At 44.6% G+C, this 22,665-nt stretch overlaps 1 protein-coding gene across 1 annotated transcript in view; it reads right to left on the bottom strand.

Moving 5' to 3' along the window:
- LOC129695676 (A disintegrin and metalloproteinase with thrombospondin motifs 19-like) overlaps window positions 1-22,665 on the bottom strand; it is a 392,435-nt gene that overhangs the window by 139,175 nt on the left and 230,595 nt on the right. The window contains exons 11-12 of the mRNA XM_055632842.1: window positions 21,387-21,488; window positions 1,164-1,309 (exon numbers count right to left, since the gene is read on the bottom strand). Coding sequence (XP_055488817.1) covers window positions 1,164-1,309; window positions 21,387-21,488 — 248 coding nt within the window. The remainder of the gene's footprint in view (window positions 1-1,163; window positions 1,310-21,386; window positions 21,489-22,665) is intronic.

The raw sequence follows: 22,665 nt of genomic DNA, 5'->3' as shown, positions 1-22,665 counted from the left end.
ACCAAATGCGGGCAGGTGGGACTCGTGTAGCTGGGACATGTTGGGCGGTGTGGGCAGGTTGGGCTGAAGGGCTTGTTTCCACACTGTATCACACTATGACATTAAGACAAAAGTCACTCTTTCTGCTGGTGCCACCAGTTTTAACATCAGAAAGAAATGAAAATGTTTTATTCTCAGCAAGGCAATGATGCCTTCTCTACATTCCCACTGGTTGAGCAGAACATGTAAAAAGATATTGAGATCTGTTGAAAAAGAATCAGATCCCGATTGTTTGTTTTCTCCACATGGATTATCTCATTGACCGTCCAAACTATACCTGCTAATGTAATGCATGATACAAAGTTGGTACGGGGAATTGCAAAATTGCACACTCGATTAAAAAAATGGTGAGGTTAAAATTCAACCTTTACATTATTGTTCAGCTTGTGCAACAGCTTTAAGAAGCTTTGGACCGAGTTACATCTTCTAATGTTAATAGAAGATATAACACCGAAAACAAAAAACAACACAACATGGCATTATCTTCACGAACATTTGTGGTAATCCTTTTTTTGTTTGTTTGCAAAATATAACATTTATCCGTCTGAAGAAGGGGTTCGGCCCGAAACGTTGCCTATTTCCTTCGCTCCATAGATGCTGCTGCACCCGCTGAGTACCCATAACATTTATCCAAATGACCCATCAGGAGTAAAACAGGTAAAAGCTCCTCTGGATATTCTATGCTTCTTAGTACTCCCCCTCATGCTAGAATTTAGAACATACATAGAATTTATAACAGCACAGGTACTGACCCTCTACCCACTGTGCCTGTGAAGTCAATTTAATCTCCTCTGTCTGATGCATGATTGAGATGAAAGGAAAGGCAGACTGAAGAGAACATAAGCAGATGCTGGATTTCTAATAGGAAACATTCTTGGTTTACATAATTGCTTCAAAGAGCATGTTAAACTGAATGTAGATACAAAATGCTGGAGTAACTCAGCGGGACAGGCAGCATCTCAAGAGAGAAGGAATGAGTGACGTTTCGGGTCGAGACACTTCTTCAGACTGAATATGTATATCATGTAAAACAGCTCTCTGACTGACTTATTCAAGTATTTCAAGCAAGAATATGTTAAGCCATTCAAACAAATAAAATGATCAAGATAACGCAGCTGACATACCTGGGATTATCACATGTCCGCTGCCGGAAATGTACCCCGGCATCACATGTTCGACTACAAGTGCTCCACGTATTCCAGGTGCTCCATTCTCCATCTATGTAGTCAGGAAGAGGTGTTTTACTAACACATTCACCAGCCTTACACCACTGCAAAGGGAAAAAGATCACCTTAATTGTCTTCACTTCCAGCAAGCATAGCGATCAAGTTACATGAAAATTCGCCACAGGAATTCAGTTGTCAGTAACACATCACCATTACTTGTAAATATGAACATGAGTTTGTTAGTTGAAAATATCACTCAATTAATCATTTAAGAAATGGATCTCTTATAGGGATCGGAAAAAAAGGGAACAGTCGAATTCCCTTTAAAACTAAAAGTAATCAGCTGTAGAAAACTGGTGAAAGGACTTCAACCTGAAATATAACTGTTCCTCTTTCTACAGATACGGCCTAACATGATAAGTATTTCCAGTAATTTTTATTTTTTTAATTTAGATTTCTTGATCGGGTGCTTCAGTTCAACCTGACACCTAAACTAGTGTAATAATAACTCAGTAGGAACTAGGAAGGAACTGCAGATGCTGGTTTCCACCGAAGATAGACAAAATGCTGGAGTAACTTAGCGGGAGAGAAGGAATGGGTGATGTTTCTGGTCTGAAGAAGTGTCTCAACCCAAAACATTACTCATTCCTTCTCTCCAGAGATGCTGCCTGTTTAGCTGAGTTACTCCAGCATCTTGTGTGAAACTAACTCAGTCATGATTCGTGAATTAGCTGGTAGTTTGAGAAAGGGCGGCCATGGTGGCACAGTGGTAGTGTTCCTGCCTTATGGCACTTGCAGCGCCGGAGACCTGGGTTAGATCCCGACCACGGGTGCTGTCTGTACGAAGTTTGTATGTCTCCCCGTGACCGCGTGGGTTTTCTCCACAATCTTTGGTTTCATCCCACACTCCAAAAAGGTACAACAGAGGATGTACTTCATGTGGCAGCTGAGGAAGCACAATCTGCCACAGGCAATGATGGTCCAATTCTATATGGCCATCGTAGAGTCTGTCCTCACCTTCTCCATCATGGTTTGGTTTGGCTCAGACACCAAGCACGACATCCGGAGGCTGCAGCGAATCGTCCGATCAGCTGAGAAGGTTATTGGCTGCAACATTCCCTCCATTGATGAACTGTACACTGCAAGGGCCAGGAAGGGAGTGGGTAAGATCATCTCTGACCCCTCTCACCCTAGCCACAAACTCTTTGAATCGCTTCCCTCTGGAAGGCGACTCCGGACTGTCAAAGCTGCCACAGCCAGACATAAAAACAGTTTTTTTCCACGAGTAGTAGCTCTACTCAACAGCCAAAAATCTGTAGCCTCCTTTTGCTCTGGTATTTTATTTTAATTCACATGTTTAATCAATAATGTTTTATTATTAATGTTTAATGTTTTATGTATCATTACTAACTGTCACTATGTCATGTTGTCACTTGCGGTGGAGGGCCAAGGGAAATTCCTTCTATGTGAATATTTGGCCAATAAACCTATTCATTCATTCATTCATAGATGTACAGGTATGTAGGTGTATGTGTAAATTGTCCCTAGTGTGTGTAGGAGAGTGTTAATGTGTGGGGATTGCTGATTGTTGAGGACTCGATGGGCCGAAGGGCCTGTTTCCACAATGTATTTCTAAACTAAACTAAACTAAATGACAATTAAAAGTATGATGATAAATAAGAAATGCCAAACTTTAAAAGAATTAGTACAAAGTTAAATATATCCATTTAAGGTAAACACAAATGCAGGAAAATTGTTTAGCTGTACCTATTAAGAGAAGTTTGAGACTATTAGATCAAATAAAGTTTTATAATGTTGCCAAAAAGCAGTAAGCCTGTGGATTGGAGTAACAAAAAAAATCAACATTTACTAAAATGAATGTATTAATAAGAAAATGGAAACAGAATACTGTACTAGGTAAGTATGAAACATGCCAACTTGATTGTCAGAGCTTAAATGGGTACATAAAAAGTGAAAACAAAACTAAAATAAACATGGATACCTTACAGAGACCAAAAAAGTTACATTAGGGATATGAACAGGAAAGGGAAAATTAAACAAATATTTTGTGCCTGTCATCACAGAAAAGCACAGAACACCTCCCAGAATTACACACTAGGGGCAATTTATAGTGGACAATTAACATATGGTTTTGGCATGTGGAACAGGAGCACCATGGTGAAACTGGCATGGTCATGGTGCGAATATGCAGACTCCACAAGGACAGGGTGTGAATAAGAAATGCCTCGTTCAAACTTGTTGATTGGGAAGGGTCGCTGAAAACCTTGCGGTCAATTAACTTTGAAAGTAGTATTATTATGTTATATATATATATATATACACTAGACCAAGTGCAGATTTGTTGGGTCTGTTCTCCCAACATGCGGTTGTGGGGGGGGGGGGGGGGGGGGGGGGGCAGGGGCAGGGGGAGCGGCATGTGGCGTCAAACACACCAACTACCACCCCGCACACACGCTAACTACCCCCCTTGATATTATAGTAATATTACTAATTTCCCCCCTTTTCCCCATAACTGCCCTATCCTCTGACGCAAGGCCCCCAACTTGCAGGCACATCTAGAGAGTGAGGGGGGGGGGGGGGGGGGGGGGGGGGGGAGATGGGAGAGAGGGGGGGCAGAGAAAGAATGGGGAGAGACAGAGAGAGAGAGGGGCAGAGACAGAAGGGCAAGAGACAGAGGGAGAGAGCGGGGTGGAGGGGAGGAGGAGAGGATGGGTTGGTGAGGGGGGGATGGGTGGGGGGGAGGAGGGGAGAGGGAGATGGGGGAGAGAGTGGGGAGGGGGAGGAGGGAGAGAGAGGGGTTGAGAATGGGGGGAGGGGAGGGGAGAAGAGCGGGGAAGGGTTGATGAGGGGGGTAGAGAGGGATGGGGAGGGGGAGGGGAGAGGAGAGGGGAAGGGGAGGGGAGTTGGGAGAGAGGAGGAGGGGGAGAAAGGGAGAGGGGGAGAGGAGATGGGGAGGGGGGGAGGAAGAGGGGGAGGGGAGGGGTGGAGAAAGAGAGAGGCGAGGGAGAGAGAGAGGAGGGGGAGAGACACACACACAGTTTTAAAATTATGAAGATATTATATATCTATATTACTAAATCTCTGATTTTGCCCACTGTGCTGCGATTTCCGACAGAACGCCGCCTACGGCCGTCATTTTTGGCCACTACGCTCAGAGCCCCCCTCCGCCTTACGGGTGCGGAGGATTTTTCCCATCGATGACAAATCAGAGAGATATTAATGTTTAGAAAAAAATCACCATTCTCTCTGCTGCCCCTGCTGGAGGGAGGGGGAGGGACTATAAAACTAGGAAGTGGTGTGCCTCAGTCACTCTCTGCAAGATGGATGAAGCCAAGGGTCACGTCTCTCTGAGCTCTGAATAATACTGAACAAATGTCTACACAACTGTGAGTACCCTGAATGTGGTTTGAAAATGAAAATATGGTTTGTTTGAAGTAAAAAGACACTGCCTGCAAATGGTGGTTTGGGTGCTTTGATTGAAGTTGAAAGGCACTACTTACTGCAAATGGTTGCTTGGGTGCTTTGGCTTGAGGTTGAAAGGCACTTCTTACTGCAAATGGTGGCTTGGGTGCTTTGGCTTGAAGTTGAAAGGCACTACTTACAGCAAATAGTGGCTTGGGTGATTTGGCTCGAGGTTGAAATGCACTACTTACTGCAAATGGAGGCTTGGGAGCTTTGGTTGTTGTTTAAAAAAATCACCATTCTCTCTGTTGCACCCGCTGGAGGGAGAGGGAGGGACTATAAAACCAAGAAGTGGTGTGCCTCACAGTCTTTGCAAGATGGATGTAGCCAAGGGTCACATCTCTCTGAGCTCTGAATAACACTTAACAAAGGTCTACACAACTGTGAGTACCCTTAATGTGGTTTGAAAATGAAAATATGGTTTGTTTGAAGTAAAAAGGCACTGCTTGCAAATGGTTGTTTGGGTGCTTTGGCTTGGTTGAAAGGCACTACACTGCAAATGGTGGCTTGGGTGCTTTGGCTTGAGGTTGAAAGGCACTACTTACTGCAAATGGTGGCTTGGGTGCTTTAGCTTGAAGTTGCACCACTTACTGCAAATGGTGGCTTGGGTGCTTTGGCTTGAAGTTGAAAGGCACTACTTACTGCAAATGGTGGCTTGGATGCTTTGGCTTGAAGTTGAAAGGCACTACTTACTGCAAATGATGGCTTGGGTGCTTTGCTTGAAGTTGAAAGGCACAACTTACCACAAATGGTGGCTTGGGTGCTTTGGCTTGAGGTTGAAAGGCACTACTTACTGCAAATGGTGGCTTGGGTGTTTAGCTTGAAGTTGCACTACTTACTGCAAATGGTGGCTTGGGTGCTATGGCTTGGAGTTGAAAGGCACTACTTACTGCAAATGGTGGCGGGTGCTTTGGCTTGAAGTTGAAAGGCACTACTTACTGCAAATGGTGGCATGAAGTTGAAAGGCACTACTTACTGCAAATGGTGGCTTGGGTGCTTTGCTTGAAGTTGAAAGGCACTACTTACTGCAGATGGTGGCTTGGGTGCTTTGGCTTGTCGTTGAAAGGCACTACTTACTGCAAATGGTGGCTTGGGTGTTTTGCTTGAAGTTGAAAGGCACTACTTACTGCACATGGTGGCTTGGGTGCTTTGGCTTTAAGTTGAAAGGCACTACTTACTGCAAATCGTGGAATTAGGTTGTTGAAAGGCACTACTTACTGCAAATGGTGGCTTGGGTGCTTTAGCTTTAAGTTGAAAGGCACTACTGTAAATGGTGGCTTGGGTGCTTTTTCTTGAAGTTGAAAGGCACTACTTACTGGAAATGGCGGCTTGGGTGCTTTGGCTTGAAGTTAAAAGGCACTACTGCAAATGCACTTATTTCCTGTTTGCACTGAATATTGATTTTAGATAAAACGCTACCACTTACAGCTGTGATTTTTGGCCATCTTACTCAGTCCCCCCTGCAGAGAATTGTTCCCATTGTGGCGGCTCCTAAGGGTCGTGCCATTATACTGCCGAACCCCTCGGCACAGGAGTGGTGCAGTCCGGAGGCGGCCCTTAGCCGGAGGGTTTAAAAGGCAGGGTTTGGGTGCCATCTTTTACTGGTTTCGTCTTCCCTTGAACCGGGAGGAATAAAATAAAAGTGCTTCTCAAACTTTGGACTACTTGCCTCATTTTGAGACCCACACACTACATTGGTGACCTCGACGCTCCATTGGTATCATGATGGAGACAGAACAAAGCCCTACCTCCTCACACGCCAGCCCGTCCCTGTCTCTGGACGCGGTCTCCGTAAAACTGCCCAGCTTCTGGACCACACGGCCGCTCATCTGGTTCCAGCAGGCGGAGGCCCAGTTCAACCTGCGGGGCATCACGGTCGATGCCACCCGTTTCTATTACCTGGTGGGAGCCCTCGACCAGGATGCGGTGGAAGAAGTAACGGACTTCCTCGCAGCCCCCCCGGACAATAAAAAATACCTCGGCCTGAAACAGCTCCTGCTTCAAATTTACGGACTAAGTAGGATGGAGCGGGCAGGTAGGATCCTGCATATGGGGGGCCTGGGCGACCGGCGGCCATCTACCCTCCTAAAGGAAATGGTGGCGTTATTAGACGGGCACACGCCGTGCCTGTTGTTCGAGTACACTTACCTGCATCTGCTGCCGGCCTACATTCGGTTGCAACTCACCGACGCCTCGTTTGCCGACCTTCGGCCCTCGGGAGGCGCGCCGACGCCATGTGGATGGCGCGCCCTGATGACGTCAGCGCGCTGGGCATCAGCAGAGACGGGGTCGCGCTGAGGTCGACACGCCCTGATGACGTCAATGTGCTGGCCGTCGGCAGGCACGCTGATGACGTCACCCCAGCAGCTCCCGATTTCCTCCGGTGGGGCGGGGGAGCTGTGGAAGGAGTGACAGCTCCAGCCCGAAGGCCCGCACGATCACCCCCAGCGGCAGTGAGGGTTACTGCACCTGCAGTCCAGCGCCAGCAAGCTGCAGGCATCACCAGCAGGAGCAGGTAAGCTCCAAATAGCACCAACACAAGGAGCTGGTGCTATTTCCATCAGCGCTGGGGTGCTGCAGCACGACAATGCCGCCAGCCATGCACGTTCCCGGGAAACGCCTGGGCCGGCTGCCAATAGTCCCCGCGGCGGCCGGCCAAATTCACCGCCTTTTCGCCTGGGATCGGCGCTCCGGGACCCGCTTCCTCGTGGATACAGGAGCGGAGCTCAGCGTCCTGCCCCCTTCGCTGGCCGACATTCGTTCCGGTAAGCGGGGGCCCGTCCTCACCGCGGCAAACGGCAGCCCCATCCGCACATATGGACTGCGCATGGTTCCCATCGTGCTCGGCTCCTGCCATTTCTCATGGAACTTCATCATTGCCGACGTCTCCCAACCATTGCTCGGGGCCGATTTTCTCCGGACGCATTCCCTCATGGTGGACGTCGGGCGTCAGCGTTTGGTCAACGCCACTACAATGGAGCCGATCACGTTGCGCTTGGATCAACCGGTGGGACGGCCACTGGCGTCCGTGGACTCCCGATTCGCACGAATCTTGGCTGCGTTCCCGGACATTCTCACTCCGCAGTTTCATTCAGCAACCCCCAGCCATGGAGTGGTGCATTATATCCCGACTACCGGCCCACCACTCCATGCACGAGCACGACGACTGCCACCAGATAAACTGCGTCTGGCACGGCGGGAATTCCGCACGATGGAGGCCTTGGGGATCGTTCGCCCTTCGAGCAGCCCTTGGGCGTCCCCACTCCACATGGTCCCTAAGTCAAGCGGGGGCTGGCGACCTTGTGGGGATTACCGACGGCTGAACGCTGCAACAACAGCGGATCGATACCCCGTACCCCACATCCAGGACTTCACGGCCCATTTGGCTGGGGCCACATTTTTTTCAAAAGTGGATCTGGTACGGGGTTATAATCAGATCCCGGTTCACCCGGATGACGTACCCAAGACGGCTATCATCATGCCATTCGGGCTTTACGAGTTTACTCGGATGCCGTTCGGCCTCAAAAACGCTGCACAGGCCTTTCAGCGCCTCATGGACGGGGTTTGTCGTGACCTCGAATTCGTGTTCGTGTACCTGGACGACATCCTGGTGGCCAGCCGCTCGCAGCAGGAACACTGCACTCACCTTCGACAGCTCTGTCAGCGGCTCAGCGAGCATGGTTTGGCCATCAACCTGGACAAGTGCCGTTTTGGGGTCAACGAAATTGACTTTCTCGGCCACCGCGTGACTGCGCAAGGCGCGGTTCCCCTGCCTGACAGGGTTGACCCGCGGGAAGATGCCCCGACTGCTCTCACTGTGGACGCCTCGGAGTCGGCGGTTGGTGCTGTGCTGGAGCAGCTGACGGGCGGAGTTTGGGGGATTCTTACACTGGAAAGATAATGTTTGGGCGAAATAAAGTCACATGGAGAAAGAAGGAGATTAATTTTCTGTCCTACATTAAAGCAGCCAGATTACATTAAAATTTGCAGATAACGCTAAAATAGGTGGTAACATAGACTGTGAAGATGGTTATCACAAATTACATCAGATCTTGATCAGTTAAGCAAGTGTGCCATGGAATGGCTAATGGAGTTTAATTCAGATAAGTGTGAGGCATTGCATTTTGGGAAGTCATACGAGGGCAGGACCTTCACAGTGATGATAGGGCCCTGGGGAATGTTGTGGAGCAGAGGGATGTTGGAGTACAAGCACCTAGTTCCCTGCAAGTAGCATCACAAAAAATCACAAGGAGGGTTTCGGCCCGAAACGTTGTCTATCTACTTCATTCCATAGATGCTGCTGCACCCGCTGAGTTTCTCCAGCTTTTTTGTGTACCTATCACAATTAAATTAGTCCCTTCAGGAGCACAAGAGTCATTTTCCAAGGAGGGCAAAAAAGGTACACCAGGTGGCGTTGGCAGATAAAATGAGGGATAATCTAAAGATATCCCAGGGGCAAAAGGGAAACTAGGGAATGAATATGGCACCTTGATGATCAACAAGGTTGTCCAGGTGTGGAGCACGGGTGACAGGTGACTTCCTAAACAAATATTTCTCATCTATATTTATTATGGAGAAAGATGTGGATGCTCGGGAACTTGGGGAAATAAATAATGGTGTCTTGAAGAATGTCCACATTACTGCAGAGGAGGTGCTGGAGGTTTTAAATGCATAAAGATAAATAAAACCCAGAGGACAGCACAGTGGTAGAGTTGCTGCTTTATAGCGCCAGGGACCCATGTTCGATCCTGACTTTGGATGTTGTCCGTACAACGTTTGTACATTCTCCCTATGAACACGTGGGTTTTTACTGGGCACTCTGGCTTCCTTCCATATTCCAAAGACATATTGGTTTGTAAATTGTCCCAAGTGTGTAGTTTAGAACTAGCGTATGGGGAATGCTGGTTGGCGATCGAAGGTGAGCTACCAAAATGGATGCAAAATTGTCTTGAAGGTAGGTGACACAGCATGAGAGTAGAAGCTGTTTTTTTTCAGGCCTTTAACAAATGAGGTGTCACAGGTTTCGTTGTTGGGTACACGGTTGTTTATCTACATTTATGAATCGGATGTGAATGTAGTTGGCATGATTAGTAAATTTGCAGATTACCCTAAAATTGGTGGCATAGTGGACAATGAAGATGGATAATTAACATTACAATGGGATATTAATCAAATGGACCAACGGGCCGAGGAATGGCAGATGGAGTTTAATTCAGATAATTGGGAAGTGTTGCATTTTGGAAAGACTAACCAGGGCAAGAATTACGCAGTAAATGAAAGAGTTCTGGGAGTGCTGTAGAATAGGCAGAATGAGGGATGCAGATACATAGTTTCATGAAGGAGGTGACACAATTAAAAAGGTTGGTGAATAAGGAATTTGAAATGTAGGTCCCTTGCAGTCAGAAACAGGTGAATTGATCATGGGGAACAAGGACATGGCTGACCAATTGAATAACTACTTTGGTTCCGTCTTCACTAAGGAAGACATAAATAATCTGCCGGAAATAGCAGGGGACCGCGGGTCAAATGAGATGGAGGAACTGAGTAAAATCCAGGTTAGCCGGGAAGTGGTGTTAGGTAAATTGAATGGATTAAAGGCCGATAAATCCCCAGGGCCAAATAGCCTGCATCCCAGAGTACTTAAGGAAGTAGCTCCAGAAATAGTGGATGCATTAGTGATAATTTTTCAAAAATAATTAGTCTAACATCGGTAGTGGGGAAACTGCTAGAGTCAGTTATTAAAGATGGGATAGCAGCACATATGGAAAGTGGTGAAATCATTCGACAAAGTCAGCATGGATTTATGAAAGGTAAATCATGCCTGACGAATCTTATAGAATTTTTCGAGGATGTAACTAGTAGAGTGGATAGGGGAGAACCAGTGGATTTGTTATATCTGGACTTTCAGAAGGCTTTCGACAAGGTCCCACATAAGAGATTAGTATACAAACTTAAAGCACATGGTATTAGGGGTTCAGTATTGATGTGGATAGAGAACTGGCTGGCAAACAGGAAGCAAAGAGTAGGAGTAAACGGGTCTTTTTCAGAATGGCAGGCAGTGACTAGTGGGGTACCGCAAGGCTCAGCGCTGGGACCCCAGCTATTTACAATATATATTAATGATTTGGACGAGGGAATTGAATGCAACATCTCCAAGTTCGCGGATGACACTAAGTTGGGGGGCAGTGTTAGCTGTGAGGAGGATGCTAGGAGGCTGCAAGGTGACTTGGATAGGCTGGGTGAGTGGGCAAATGCATGGCAGATGCAGTATAATGTGGATAAATGTGAGGTTATCCACTTTGGTGGCAAAAACAGGAAAGTAGACTCTTATCTCAATGGTGGCCGATTAGGAAAAGGGGAGATGCAATGAGACCTAGTAGTCATGGTACACCAGTCATTGAAAGTAGGCATGCAGGTGCAGCAGGCAGTGAAGAAAGCAAATGGTATGTTAGCATTCATAGCAAAAGGATTTGAGTATAGGAGCAGGGAGGATTTACTGCAGTTGTACAGGGTCTTGGTGAGACCACACCTGGAGTATTGCGTGCAGTTTTGGTCTCCAAATCTGAGGAAGGACATTATTGCCATAGAGGGAGTGCAGAGAAGGGTCACCAGACTGATTCCTGGGATGGCAGGACTTTTATATGAAGAAAGACTGGATAGACTTGGCTTGTACTTGCTAGAACTTAGGAGATTGAGGGGGGATCTCATAGAAACTTACAAAATTCTTATGGGGTTGGACAGGCTAGATGCAGGAAGATTGTTCCCGATGTTGGGGAAGTCCAAGACAAGGGGTCACAGCTTAAGGATAGAGGGGAAATCCTTTAGGACCGAGATGAGAAAAACCTTTTTCACACAAAGAGTGGTGAATCTCTGGAACTCTCTGCCACAGAAGGTAGTTGAGGCCAGTTCATTGGCTATATTTAAGAGGGAGTTAGATGTGGCCCTTGTGGCTAAAGGGATCAGGGGATATGGAGAGAAGGCAGGTACAGGATACTGAGTTGGATGTTCAGCCATGAACATATTGAATGGCGGTGCAGACTTGAAGGGCCGAATGGCCTACTCCTGCACCTATTTTCTATGTTTCTATGTTTCTATGAAATGCCTTCCTTTATACGTCACAGTATTGAGTACGTGGATTGAAATGTAACTTTTCAGCTCTACAAGGTATAGATAAGGTCACATTTGAAGCACTGTGTACAATTCTGGTCTCCCTATGATCAGAAGGTTAACTTTAAACTGGAAAGGCGGCAAATATGATTTGCAAGATGTTACTGGGTCTGAAGGATTTAAGTTATAATGAAAGTGGATAGGCTGGGTCTTTTCTCCCCTGAAGTGCCGGGATTACCGTATAAAATCATAGTGGCAGAGATAATGTGAATAGCCATAGTCTTTTCTCAAGGGCAGGGAAATCTAAAACACGAGGCCATAGGATAAAGATCAGTAGAAAAGTATTGAAAAGGGACCAGAGGAAGAACTTTTCACAGAGGGTGATGGGTTGGCAGAGGAAATGGTAGAGGCAGGTACAATTATGACATTTCAAAGGTATTTGGATGGATGCATGGATTGGAAGGGCTTGGAGGAATGTGGGCCAGACACATGCAAGTGGGACTTACTCAGTTAAGCAACCTGGTCGGCATGGACAAGTTGGGCCAAAGAGCCTGTTTCTATGCTGTAGAACTCTAAGAATCTATAACCTTCTGTGTATCTCCTCTATTTTTGTTTGACGCGCATTGAGTTGCTTGGCACTGACAATAGGATCAATAGATTTCTTACAAAAATTTAAAAAAACTATTAACATGGTACATCTATATCTATACTATTACTAGAACTCTCATCTTGTCCAGTTCCGGTCTGCGTTGTTTATAAATTTGCTCAAAAACGATCCTCCATAGCGCTACAATTTTTCGCCACCTTACTCGCCATTCTCCTCTGCTGCAAGTCAAATAATTTTTGTTCCGATCGGTGAAATAGTACAAACGTTATGAAGGTTTGAAAATCGTAAAACAACCCCTTCCGGAACCCGCTGTCAATAACAGCAGTGAGGATAATAAAAAGCTGAAGGAGCGCAGTGTGTTGAACAGCGCGCGGAGAGTGAGCAGCTTGCGGAGAGTGAGCAGCTTGCGGAGAGTGAACAGGGTACAGGCTGCTTCTGCAGCGACCAGCACGACCAGCCGGAAGCTGTTGAGTTGAACCGGAAGCCTCTGAGTGAAGCCGCAGTAGGACCGGGATCTGCTGCGTGAGGCCGAAAGCTGAAGGTGTGGGGTGAGCAGAGTGCGAGCTATGTCTGTTGCGACCATCCCTCTCCCCACACCTCCCTTCGCCCACCCCCAACCCCCCTTTCCCCACACCCCCCCCTTACCCCGCCTTCCCCACACCCCTCCTTTCCTCCACACACCCCCTTCCCTGTCCCCCCACTCCCCTTCCCTGTCCCCCCCCCCCCTTCCCTGACCCCCCACCCACTTCCCCCCAACCCCCCGTCCCCCCACACCCCCCCCCCCCCCCCCCCCCACCCCCCCCCCCCCCCCCCAACACAAATTCCCTCTGGTGTGGATTTACTTCCATGCTCTGTTGCTCTTTCAGTATTGGTTCAAAAGGCTTATAGTGACAATGATAAAAGCATCACTTCCAGCCACAGTTTGAAAAATAAATTATTTATTATCGCTGAACATAAAACTAGTCTGTAACAGCCTTTTTCAGAAAGCAGAAACATGGAATATGTTTAGCTACACAGCCTAAAGGCAGTTCCACTATAGCTTTACAGTCTCCTGGGAAGACTTGAACATTTTAATAACATGACTGACTGATTGCTGGCATACAAACAAAGGTAAAATAAAGAATTTGAACTCCAAGCTGAACACTCAATGCCATTCAACAGTACTCTTCAATACTGAATTCTGAATAAAGCTGGCTTCATCAACATGTGGAAGACCACATGACAAGTCATCGCACATGCTGATAATGTCTATCTTGGAGTCACACCCCTCTGCTCCAACTATCCAAGTCATTTCGAATTGAAGGCATCTTACACAGCGGCCACTTGCCCTTTCTGGACTCTAAGATTCAGACGACCACAATGCAAACAATCATTTTCTATGAGGCATGACTGTGAAGGAGTCTAACTTCCATTTTTCAACCCCATTAAACATCACAGGAGAGGTACAATTTCAATTATAAAAAAAGACACAAAGTGTTGAAGTAACTAAATTGGTCAGAAATCATCTCTGGAGAACATGGATTAGTGGCATTTTGGATTGGGATCCTTCTTCAGAAGTCTGAAGAAAGGTCTTAACCCAAAATATCATCTATCCATGTTCTCCAGAGATGCTGTCTGACCCGCTCAGTTACTCCAGCACTTTGTGTCCTTTTTTGTACACCAGCATCTGTAGTTCCTTGTATCGTTATTTCTACCTTGGTCAAGTTTAATATAATTTTGTAATTGCATCTACTGTGCACGTGACGCAGCCTTTGCCTAAGAACTGCAGTCACGGGTACAATCCTGACTTCTGGTACTATCTGTGTAGAGTTTGTACATTCTGCTTGTGACTGTGGTCGTTTCCTACTGGTCCATGCCAAAGACGTGCAGGAGAGTAGGTTCATTGGCCACTGAAACTGTGAGCAGTACATTAATGAATGGCAGAACCTGAGGTAAATTGATAGCTATGAGGGGAGAATAAAATAGGATCAATGTAAATGAGTGTTTGCTGGTCGGTGTAGATGGTGCATCAAAGTGCCTGTTTCCCTGCAGTATGAGTCTATGGCAGAAACATTTCATAATACTTCCTGTCATGATCCTGACTGCAGAGTTCTGCCCTGCCTGAATCATTGCTTTTACATCACACCAGAGTTAATAGATGTTTCATATTCAGTTGGTCCCATTGTATTGATAACAAGGTTTCAAATCTTAGTGTAACAAGGAATCTTAATGAAAAGTGACAAATTCACGATAGAAGCACATAGTGATTTACACTGTGGAAGGAGTTAGGACCATTCTGTGAGATTTTGCTCCAAGCATGAGCGCCGACATTTCAAGCCTGCCATCAGGCTTGACAAAGCAATAACCAGTCCATAACTTATCTACGATAAGGACTACATCAATCACTTACCTTGGTGGAATACACTCAACCTTAGCTTGTTGCTACATGTGGAAGTGACATTTCTGTAGACTGATGATAAAGAACGTCCTGCTCATAGCTACCGTCTGCCACAAGATTTATTTCCACATTTGCAAATTTCAACAATCTGGAGTCACCGCGAGATTAATGCCTGTCATTATCTTACCCATGGTGGATCTAAAACTAGTAACATGGAAGACTGTCTGCTCAAAATTATTGTTAATGGATATATTTTCCCATACTGCTTATTATAAAATGTTAACAGTATTTTCCTTAGAGAATTTCCTGAAAACATATATTGGCTCCCAAAAGTAGTTTTCTTGACCGAGGATAACATTCTGCATTGTTTCTTAACCCGTTACTTGATTCTAAGATTTTGCGGGTTTCCACCAAGGAGTTGCAAAGGATCTTTGCATGTGGTAGATGAATCGCATTTTTTTTTTCATTTTTTCTTTATTAATCTCATACACTTCTGATACAGTAACGTAGTAAATGAATTTCTTCTCCAATTGGTTTTATGCTTGGAAACTGGAACAATTAGGGTAATCTATACACCTTTGCCACATGGAAAATGTTGATACAAATACATCTATTGATGCTTCTGAACACATCATCAGTGATGCAACCAGGGGTCATTGGGTGTTTCGGGTCTTTCAACATCAGACACCCTCACCCAGGCGACCCAGCCGTGGTTGATCAGACCACGACTTGTGTTCAGGTGGCATTCGCTCCTCCCCCTGGACCTCCTCTCCTGATCCAGAGCCATCTTGATGCCTTCTCCGCTGCCTCTGTGGTGTTCTTGATGGCTCTTCTCCTCGCCACTCTGTTGATGCCCAGTGCACTCAAGGCTTTGTAGAGCGATTGCCCTGCAAAACTTCTGCAGCCAACCTCGATGGGCATACACCTTGCCTTCCAGCCCTGCTTGCGGCAGTCTATGACCAGCTCTTTGTACTTGGTCATCTTCCTCTCATGGGCCTCCTCCAGACGGTCCTCCCACGGCACTGTCAGTTCCAACAAGACGATGTTTTTGGTCGCCTCCGAGACCAGGAGGATATCTGGCCTCAGGGTGGTCGTGGCAATGTGCTGTGGAAACTTCAGCTGTTTCACCAGGTCTACGGAAAGCTGCCAGTCCTGCGCAGTCGCCAGGATTCCTGACGGATTCCTGGCTGCTATGGTTCTTGGCAGCTGCACTCCGGCCTTCATGAAGGTGATCATCTGGGTGGTGGGGCGTGCTCGTCTGCAGCTGCTGATTCCCATGCTGATGGCTTCTGTAATGGATTTAAGAACCTGGTCATGATGCCAGGTCTACTGGCCCTGCCCAAGAGCCTTTGGGCAACAGCTCAGGATGTGTTCCAACTTCCCCTTGCCTGAGCATTGCAGGCAATCTGGAGATTCCGCTTTGCCCCAGGTGAAGAGGTTTGATGGGCTGGGCAGGACATCGTACTGCCTGGATATAGATTAAATAATTTATCCAAAGGTATATTTTGGATTAAGTTACAAATTCTGGGAGGACTCATCACACTGCTTAATCTTTGAGGCCAAGGCACTCTCTCGTTCTGAATTCAGTTGACATCCATGGTGATCAACCTACCTTTCTTTCAAAGCATCCACCAGATTTGTGTCCATACACAGAACTCATGGTAGGACAAACCCGGAAAGATTTTCAAATCATTTTATATGGTGATTGCATCATCAAATATTGATATATTCTGAGTATAGGTCAAATCAGATTTCTGCCTGACAATAATCAAATTTCGATAGTTCCATATTTATTGACTGATGTTATTGCAAGTTGGTTCCTATCAGAATACCCCAAAGCAATTTGTATCTATGTTGTACCTTTGAATTCCTCTCTTCTGCAAATAGTAATTCATATGGTCATGTGATAGGAGCAGAATTAGGCCATTTGGCCCATCAATACTCTGCCATTCAATCATGGCTGATCTATCTCTCCCTTCTAACCCCATTCTCCTGCCTTCTCCCCAAAACCTCTGACACCCACCCAATTAGCACTCCCGCAATTGTGTTGGGGAAGTGATAATTTAAATACAAAATACTGAAATGGGGCAACATTATTGAGAGGAAAATAGATTGTGAATTGATCATGTTCTTATTTGCAGGGGGCGATAAGATGAAGTAATCAAAAGGCTTATTCTTGTTCCGATAGAAACAGGATTAATAATAATTATCAAAATGGATCTGGAGAAACATTTGTATGGAGAAAGTTTGGAGGGATATGGAGGAAAAACAAGTAAGTGGGACAATTTAAGGAGCACGTTCAAAGCCCTGGTACAGTGGGTCAAATGGTGTTATTCTCGACAGTATGATTCTAAAATAGCGAAGACAAAAGGCTCCAGTTGTCAAACCCTAGGTAGCGTTTGAGTGACACCACAGCCAGAATCATAATACTAAATGGGGATAGTGATTGTTGAGTTGCTGCCTATGGTAGTGGTAGTGTCTGTGCAGAGCACATATCTCGCACTATCTCAGGATGACAGGATTTGAGATGTCAGATATGCTGTTCCACCATACAATTTTCTGTTTGTCTGTCAGTCCCTCAAGATGCGATGATGTGGTAAGGAACTGGGCTGACTTACCCTAGAACTGCTGAAGAAGTCTGCCTCTCTAACGGCTTCTCAAGTCTCAACTTAAAACCTCTGGCCAGAATGCTGCAGTAACAACTGCATGCAGGCACCAAGACAGTGAAAGGTACATAGAAGACAATCTATGAAGGATGCACAAGGAAATCTCATTTAGCCTTGTGTTGTATGTGGCATGGTTTATTGGGCAGAGTTACCTTGGTGTAGAATTGAATTTTGTGGTGGCTGTAATTTCGAATTGAGGTCAGGGCAATAAAACGTATTCTTGAGATTCTGCTCAAAGGTTTTAACTTCTGCATAAAGAGTGTTCACTGTTAAATCATATTCATGAATAAATTAACTAAATTGCAGAACTCTGGGTTTTATGAGGGAAATAAATGGGAATTCCAAATGTTTGCTAGTCTGAAATCCAAGTAAAGCAAATCAAATCACTCAATAAATTAATAGAGAAAGAAAGCTCTAAACCACAAGAGGTTGGGTGGTTCAGCGGTTTCTAAATGACCTTTTACTGGGTTCAAATCCAGATAGATGGTTGAACGTTTCTTTGTTTCTTGGCTCAATTATTACAACGCACAATGATTTTAAGCAGTCTCAAACAGTTTCATTTGGCAGGGATATAAAGGACAACATTTTCCTGATTTTGCATGATTGGCAATCTCACAATACGAGGCAACAGAAAATGGGAATGTCACACTAACGCATTAAGTCGGGGTTGGAGCTGAAGAATCCTGATGAAATGGCATACAGAGACATGTATTCAACTAATTCTACTTTCACTAATTATTGCAAGGATAACATTGTACATGCATGCTCTTGGTGAAGAGTTTTGTCCTAATGCATATTGAAAATAACTAGCAGTTCATAATTATCCACTCATTTGAAGCAAGAAGCAAAATGCTTTGACGGCATATTTAAGATTTACAATTAACATTACCCATTAGTGAAAGTGTGTTCCATAGTGCATTCCAAAAGTTGGTCAGAATACCCTGGTCCTATAGAAATCATGGTTTACGCCTTATGACTAGAGTGAGGAGAGGTACCAACGAGGATGACTCAAAACACTATGAGAACTTAAGAAACACCGCATAATTATGCTGTCATACAATTCATGGAATATTTCTAGTTCTGACACTTATCTTAAAGATATAAATTAAACGCACCACAAAATGTAAGACTTTAACCTAAATAACCTTTTAACGAGATTTGAAACTGCACAAACTACTTTTATATTATCTGGAATTCGAAAATTAAGTGATGATTTGATTAAAGTTTTTTAAAATGTCAAGGAGAATGGTAAGGGTCTATGGCAATGGGAAGTAAGTGCTGTAGTCACTCTTTCCACCCCTCTCTCCTCCACCTGACTCCATCAGCCAAACTGCTCCTTTTCACCTATCAGGATCCTGCTTCCACCAGTTGGCGATGCAAGGACAGGGGCAATAGTCTTAACATTGGAGGAAGGCTTTCCAGAACGAAGTTCGGAAAAACTTCTATATATAGCGATAGAAATGAAACGCTCTTCCTTACGCATAAATGATTCTATGTCAATTGAGAACTTTGTATGATATTTGTTCACCAAACCTATTAAGGAATAAGGGGCAAAGGAAGATGTGTGAAGGTACTTCACAGAACAGCCACAATGTCTGTGAATGGTCTAACATGATGAAATGGCAAAATTACCATTTCAAATTTCTTAGTTCCTTGTGATGTGAGCATTGTTAAATATTACCAAATAATTTCACCTGCTCTTAATTCATCTTTTGCAATTGTGGAATTGTTACAAAATTTATATTTTATTGTTGAATTTAATTTTTTATTTTTTTTTCACTCTTATAATTGATATTTGTTTTAGTTCTGTTCTTTCTTAACCTCATTTAACACTGAATTAAATATCCAATATTTTGTGGTTTAGTTCCTGATTTGATCATGAAAGGTGCTTCATTCTGATTATCTAAGGCGATATACCACAACTTTTTCATACATTTTAGATAATTGCTGAAAATCTTCAAGTGCAAAAATCCATTTAAAAAATAACGCATGAAATTGTTAGAAATGTATGTATGCTGCTTACCATAGAATTCTCAAAAATTATGTATGAGTTATAGCTTCTACCATTTCAGTAAATTAAAATGAATTTTGTAGTAAAAGTAGATGCAGTAGCTACATATTTTTTTTATGGCACAGTACCTCCTGTTCCACCTGAGTAGCCTACAACCTGAATTCTTCAACTTTAGGAAACCAATGTCTCATTTGTCCTTTTTTTTTCTCTCTTTCTAAGCAACCCCATTCCTCTCATGCACACTCTTCAACCCCACCCCCCTATTACCCCAGTATCTTTCCACCCACTCACTCACCCACTCTGTCCATCCCCCACACTCTTCCCACTACCTCCCCCCCCCACCCCCCACACTGTTCCCATCTACCTCCATTATTTGGTTCCGTGCATCGCCTTCCTTCCCTATCAGATTCCACCATCTGCAACCCTTTGTTACCTCCACCTATCACCTCCCAGCCTCCCTCACTCTTTCTGCCTTCCTCTCCTCCACCGGACCCATCTGCTCCATCTTCTCTTCAACTAGATCCACCTTTCACCACCCATCTCTTGCCTTCCCCGCCTTTGTCTCTTAAATACTCTTTTATTAGTCAAGTGTACTGCAATACAGCTAAAAGTTTTGTTTTGCAAGCTATCCAGTCAAATAATGCCATACACGAGTACATTTAAGCAATACACAAACACAGCAGTAGTGCAAAGAAGAAAAACAACCAGAATGTGGAATATACCTTTACAGTTACAGAAATAGAGATATCACAAATGAATAGCTATGTTCACAAAATGTAACAATAACATTTGATAAAATGCACACTGAATGTAGCCAAAGCAAAATAGGACCATGGTATAATCAATATTGGTTTGGAAGGGAGAGGAAATTTTGAGAAAACTACAAATTTCAATGTTTATAGTGTGAAAGCACCAGTCAAGAGCATTTCCTCTTTAATCAATGACATCGTGCATTCTATGAATTTTAATTAGTCTGGTAATGGATACCAATTAATCATGCTCCAGTGCAAAAAACACTTAAGACTGGGCGGCACAGTGGCACAGCGGTACAGTTGCTGCCTTACAGTGCTTTCAGCACCAGACACGCGGGTTCAACCCTAACTACGGATGCTATCTGTACGGAGTTTGTACATTCTCCCTGTGACCCTGTGGGTTTTCTCTGAGATTTTCAATTTCCTCCCACGCTCCAAAGACGTACGGGTTTGTAGGTTAATTGGCTTGGTACAAATGTAAATTGTCTCTAGTGTTTGTAGCATAATGTTAATGTGCGGGGATCGCTGGTCGACGTGGGACTCGGTGGACCGACGAGCCTGTTTCCGCGCTATATCTCTAAACTAAACTACAATGCTGCCTCACCCTCTGGGTTTCTCCAGCATTTATGTCTACCTTCGATTTTTCCAGCATCTGCAGTTCTTTCTTAAACTACAATGGAGATAGGATAATATTTGATTTCTTACAATGTACATTTCAGCACATTAGGTATTTCTACTGCAAATTCACAAAATGTGCTGAAATGCAGTGTCTGTAAAAAAAGAACTCGACCTAAGAGTCTTCAATTTGAAATATTAGCATTATTAATGTTGAATATAGAACAGTACAGCACAGGAACAAGCCCTTTGGCTCACAATGTCCATGCCATAAATGAACAAGTAAACATCTCCACTCAGGAACAAAAAAAGAAACCCTTTGGCTCACAATGATAGGCCGTTTGCCTGAGTTTAAAAATGATACCAACGTTGTTAAACTAATCTCCATAGATGCTGCTGCACCCGCTGGTGTTGCTTGATCTTCCAAGCATCTGAGTTCCCTCTTAAACACTCCTTTACTCGGGTGTTGCTTGATCTTCCAAAGAGTTTGCAACATTTTCTATTTACATTTCATGTCTAAGATTTTGATGAAAAAGTCATTTTTGGGAGTTTGGAATTCTTACCTTTTCTCGCTCACACTCAGTTCCATCTAGTGGTGGGTCCAGTTTGGTTTTACACTCTTGTTCACCTTCTAATTTACACCATAGTCCAGTACATATAACGTGCTGCAACAAAGAGAATACAATGACATACAATGGGATAATCATTAAAAAACATATAATTTTTAGAGAAGAACTAATTACTATGGTCAAAATTCTGAAAAACTGCAGCGGTTGGAAATCTAAAAAAGTATTGAGATTGTTGGAAGTATTCAGCAGGCCAGGCTGCATCTGTAGGAAGGAAAACAGAGTCAACGTTTGAATTCAGCGACCCTTGTCAGAACATTTCCATTTTGAGTTTTGACAAGGGGGGGTCACTGAACTGAAATATTGAGTGTTTTCCTTCCCACAGATGCCGGCTGACCTGCTGAGTATTTCCAACAATTTTGGTATTTTTTAATTAATTTGGATGCAAGTTTAGAGGTACAAAGGAGTAAATCACACAGCAATTTACAGCAAACATTGCACATGCACAATTAAGTGCAGTAATGGTAATCTGAATTGTCCCGATTTTCCATAGGTTTTGCCATGAAAGTATCTCACTTAGATATTAAGCATTAAGATATTCCATGAAATTATTAAAATCACTAAATGTTCACCAATAAATATTATCATAGAACAGTCAAGTGTTTAGTGACTTTTAGTAGAGGGATATGCCTGAGCCACGTGCCACGCGACAGTGAGAGCAGGAATGGAGCGAGGTGGAGGATAAACGAGTGGATGAGGAACTGGTGCAGTGGGTATGGATTCAAGTTTCTGGATCATTGGGGCCTCTTTTGGGGAAGGTGTGACCTGTACAGAAAGGATGGGTTGCACTTGAACTCGAGGGGGACCAATATCCTGGCGGGGAGATTTGCAAAGGCTACTGGAGAGACTTTAAACTAGTATGGTTGGGGGTAGGGACTCAAATTGGGAAAGCTAGCAGTCAGTGTGTGAGGCAGGAGCCAGGGAATGGTAGCACTCTGACCGAAAATGTAGGGGAGAGAGAAGAAAAAGACAATAAACAGAGAATAAGAGAGGGTGGGTTTCTTAAATCACCTCCCACAACCGGATCAAGGACTGCAACATCCTGATCTTCACTGAAACTTGGCTCAACACTGACGTTCCTGACAGCGCCATCCAGCTATCGGGGCGTCATTTACTCCGAGCGGACAGGACATCAGACTCTGGTAAGACCAGAGGGGGGGGTCTGTGCATTTATGTAAACAAAGCATGGTGCACGGACTCCACCATCATCGAGAGT

This window comes from Leucoraja erinacea, chromosome 3, assembly GCF_028641065.1.
Source record: "Leucoraja erinacea ecotype New England chromosome 3, Leri_hhj_1, whole genome shotgun sequence".
Taxonomy (NCBI): Eukaryota; Metazoa; Chordata; class Chondrichthyes; order Rajiformes; family Rajidae; genus Leucoraja; species Leucoraja erinaceus.
Note: the sequence above shows the minus strand (reverse complement) of the source record. Positions and strands in the feature narration are given on the sequence as shown.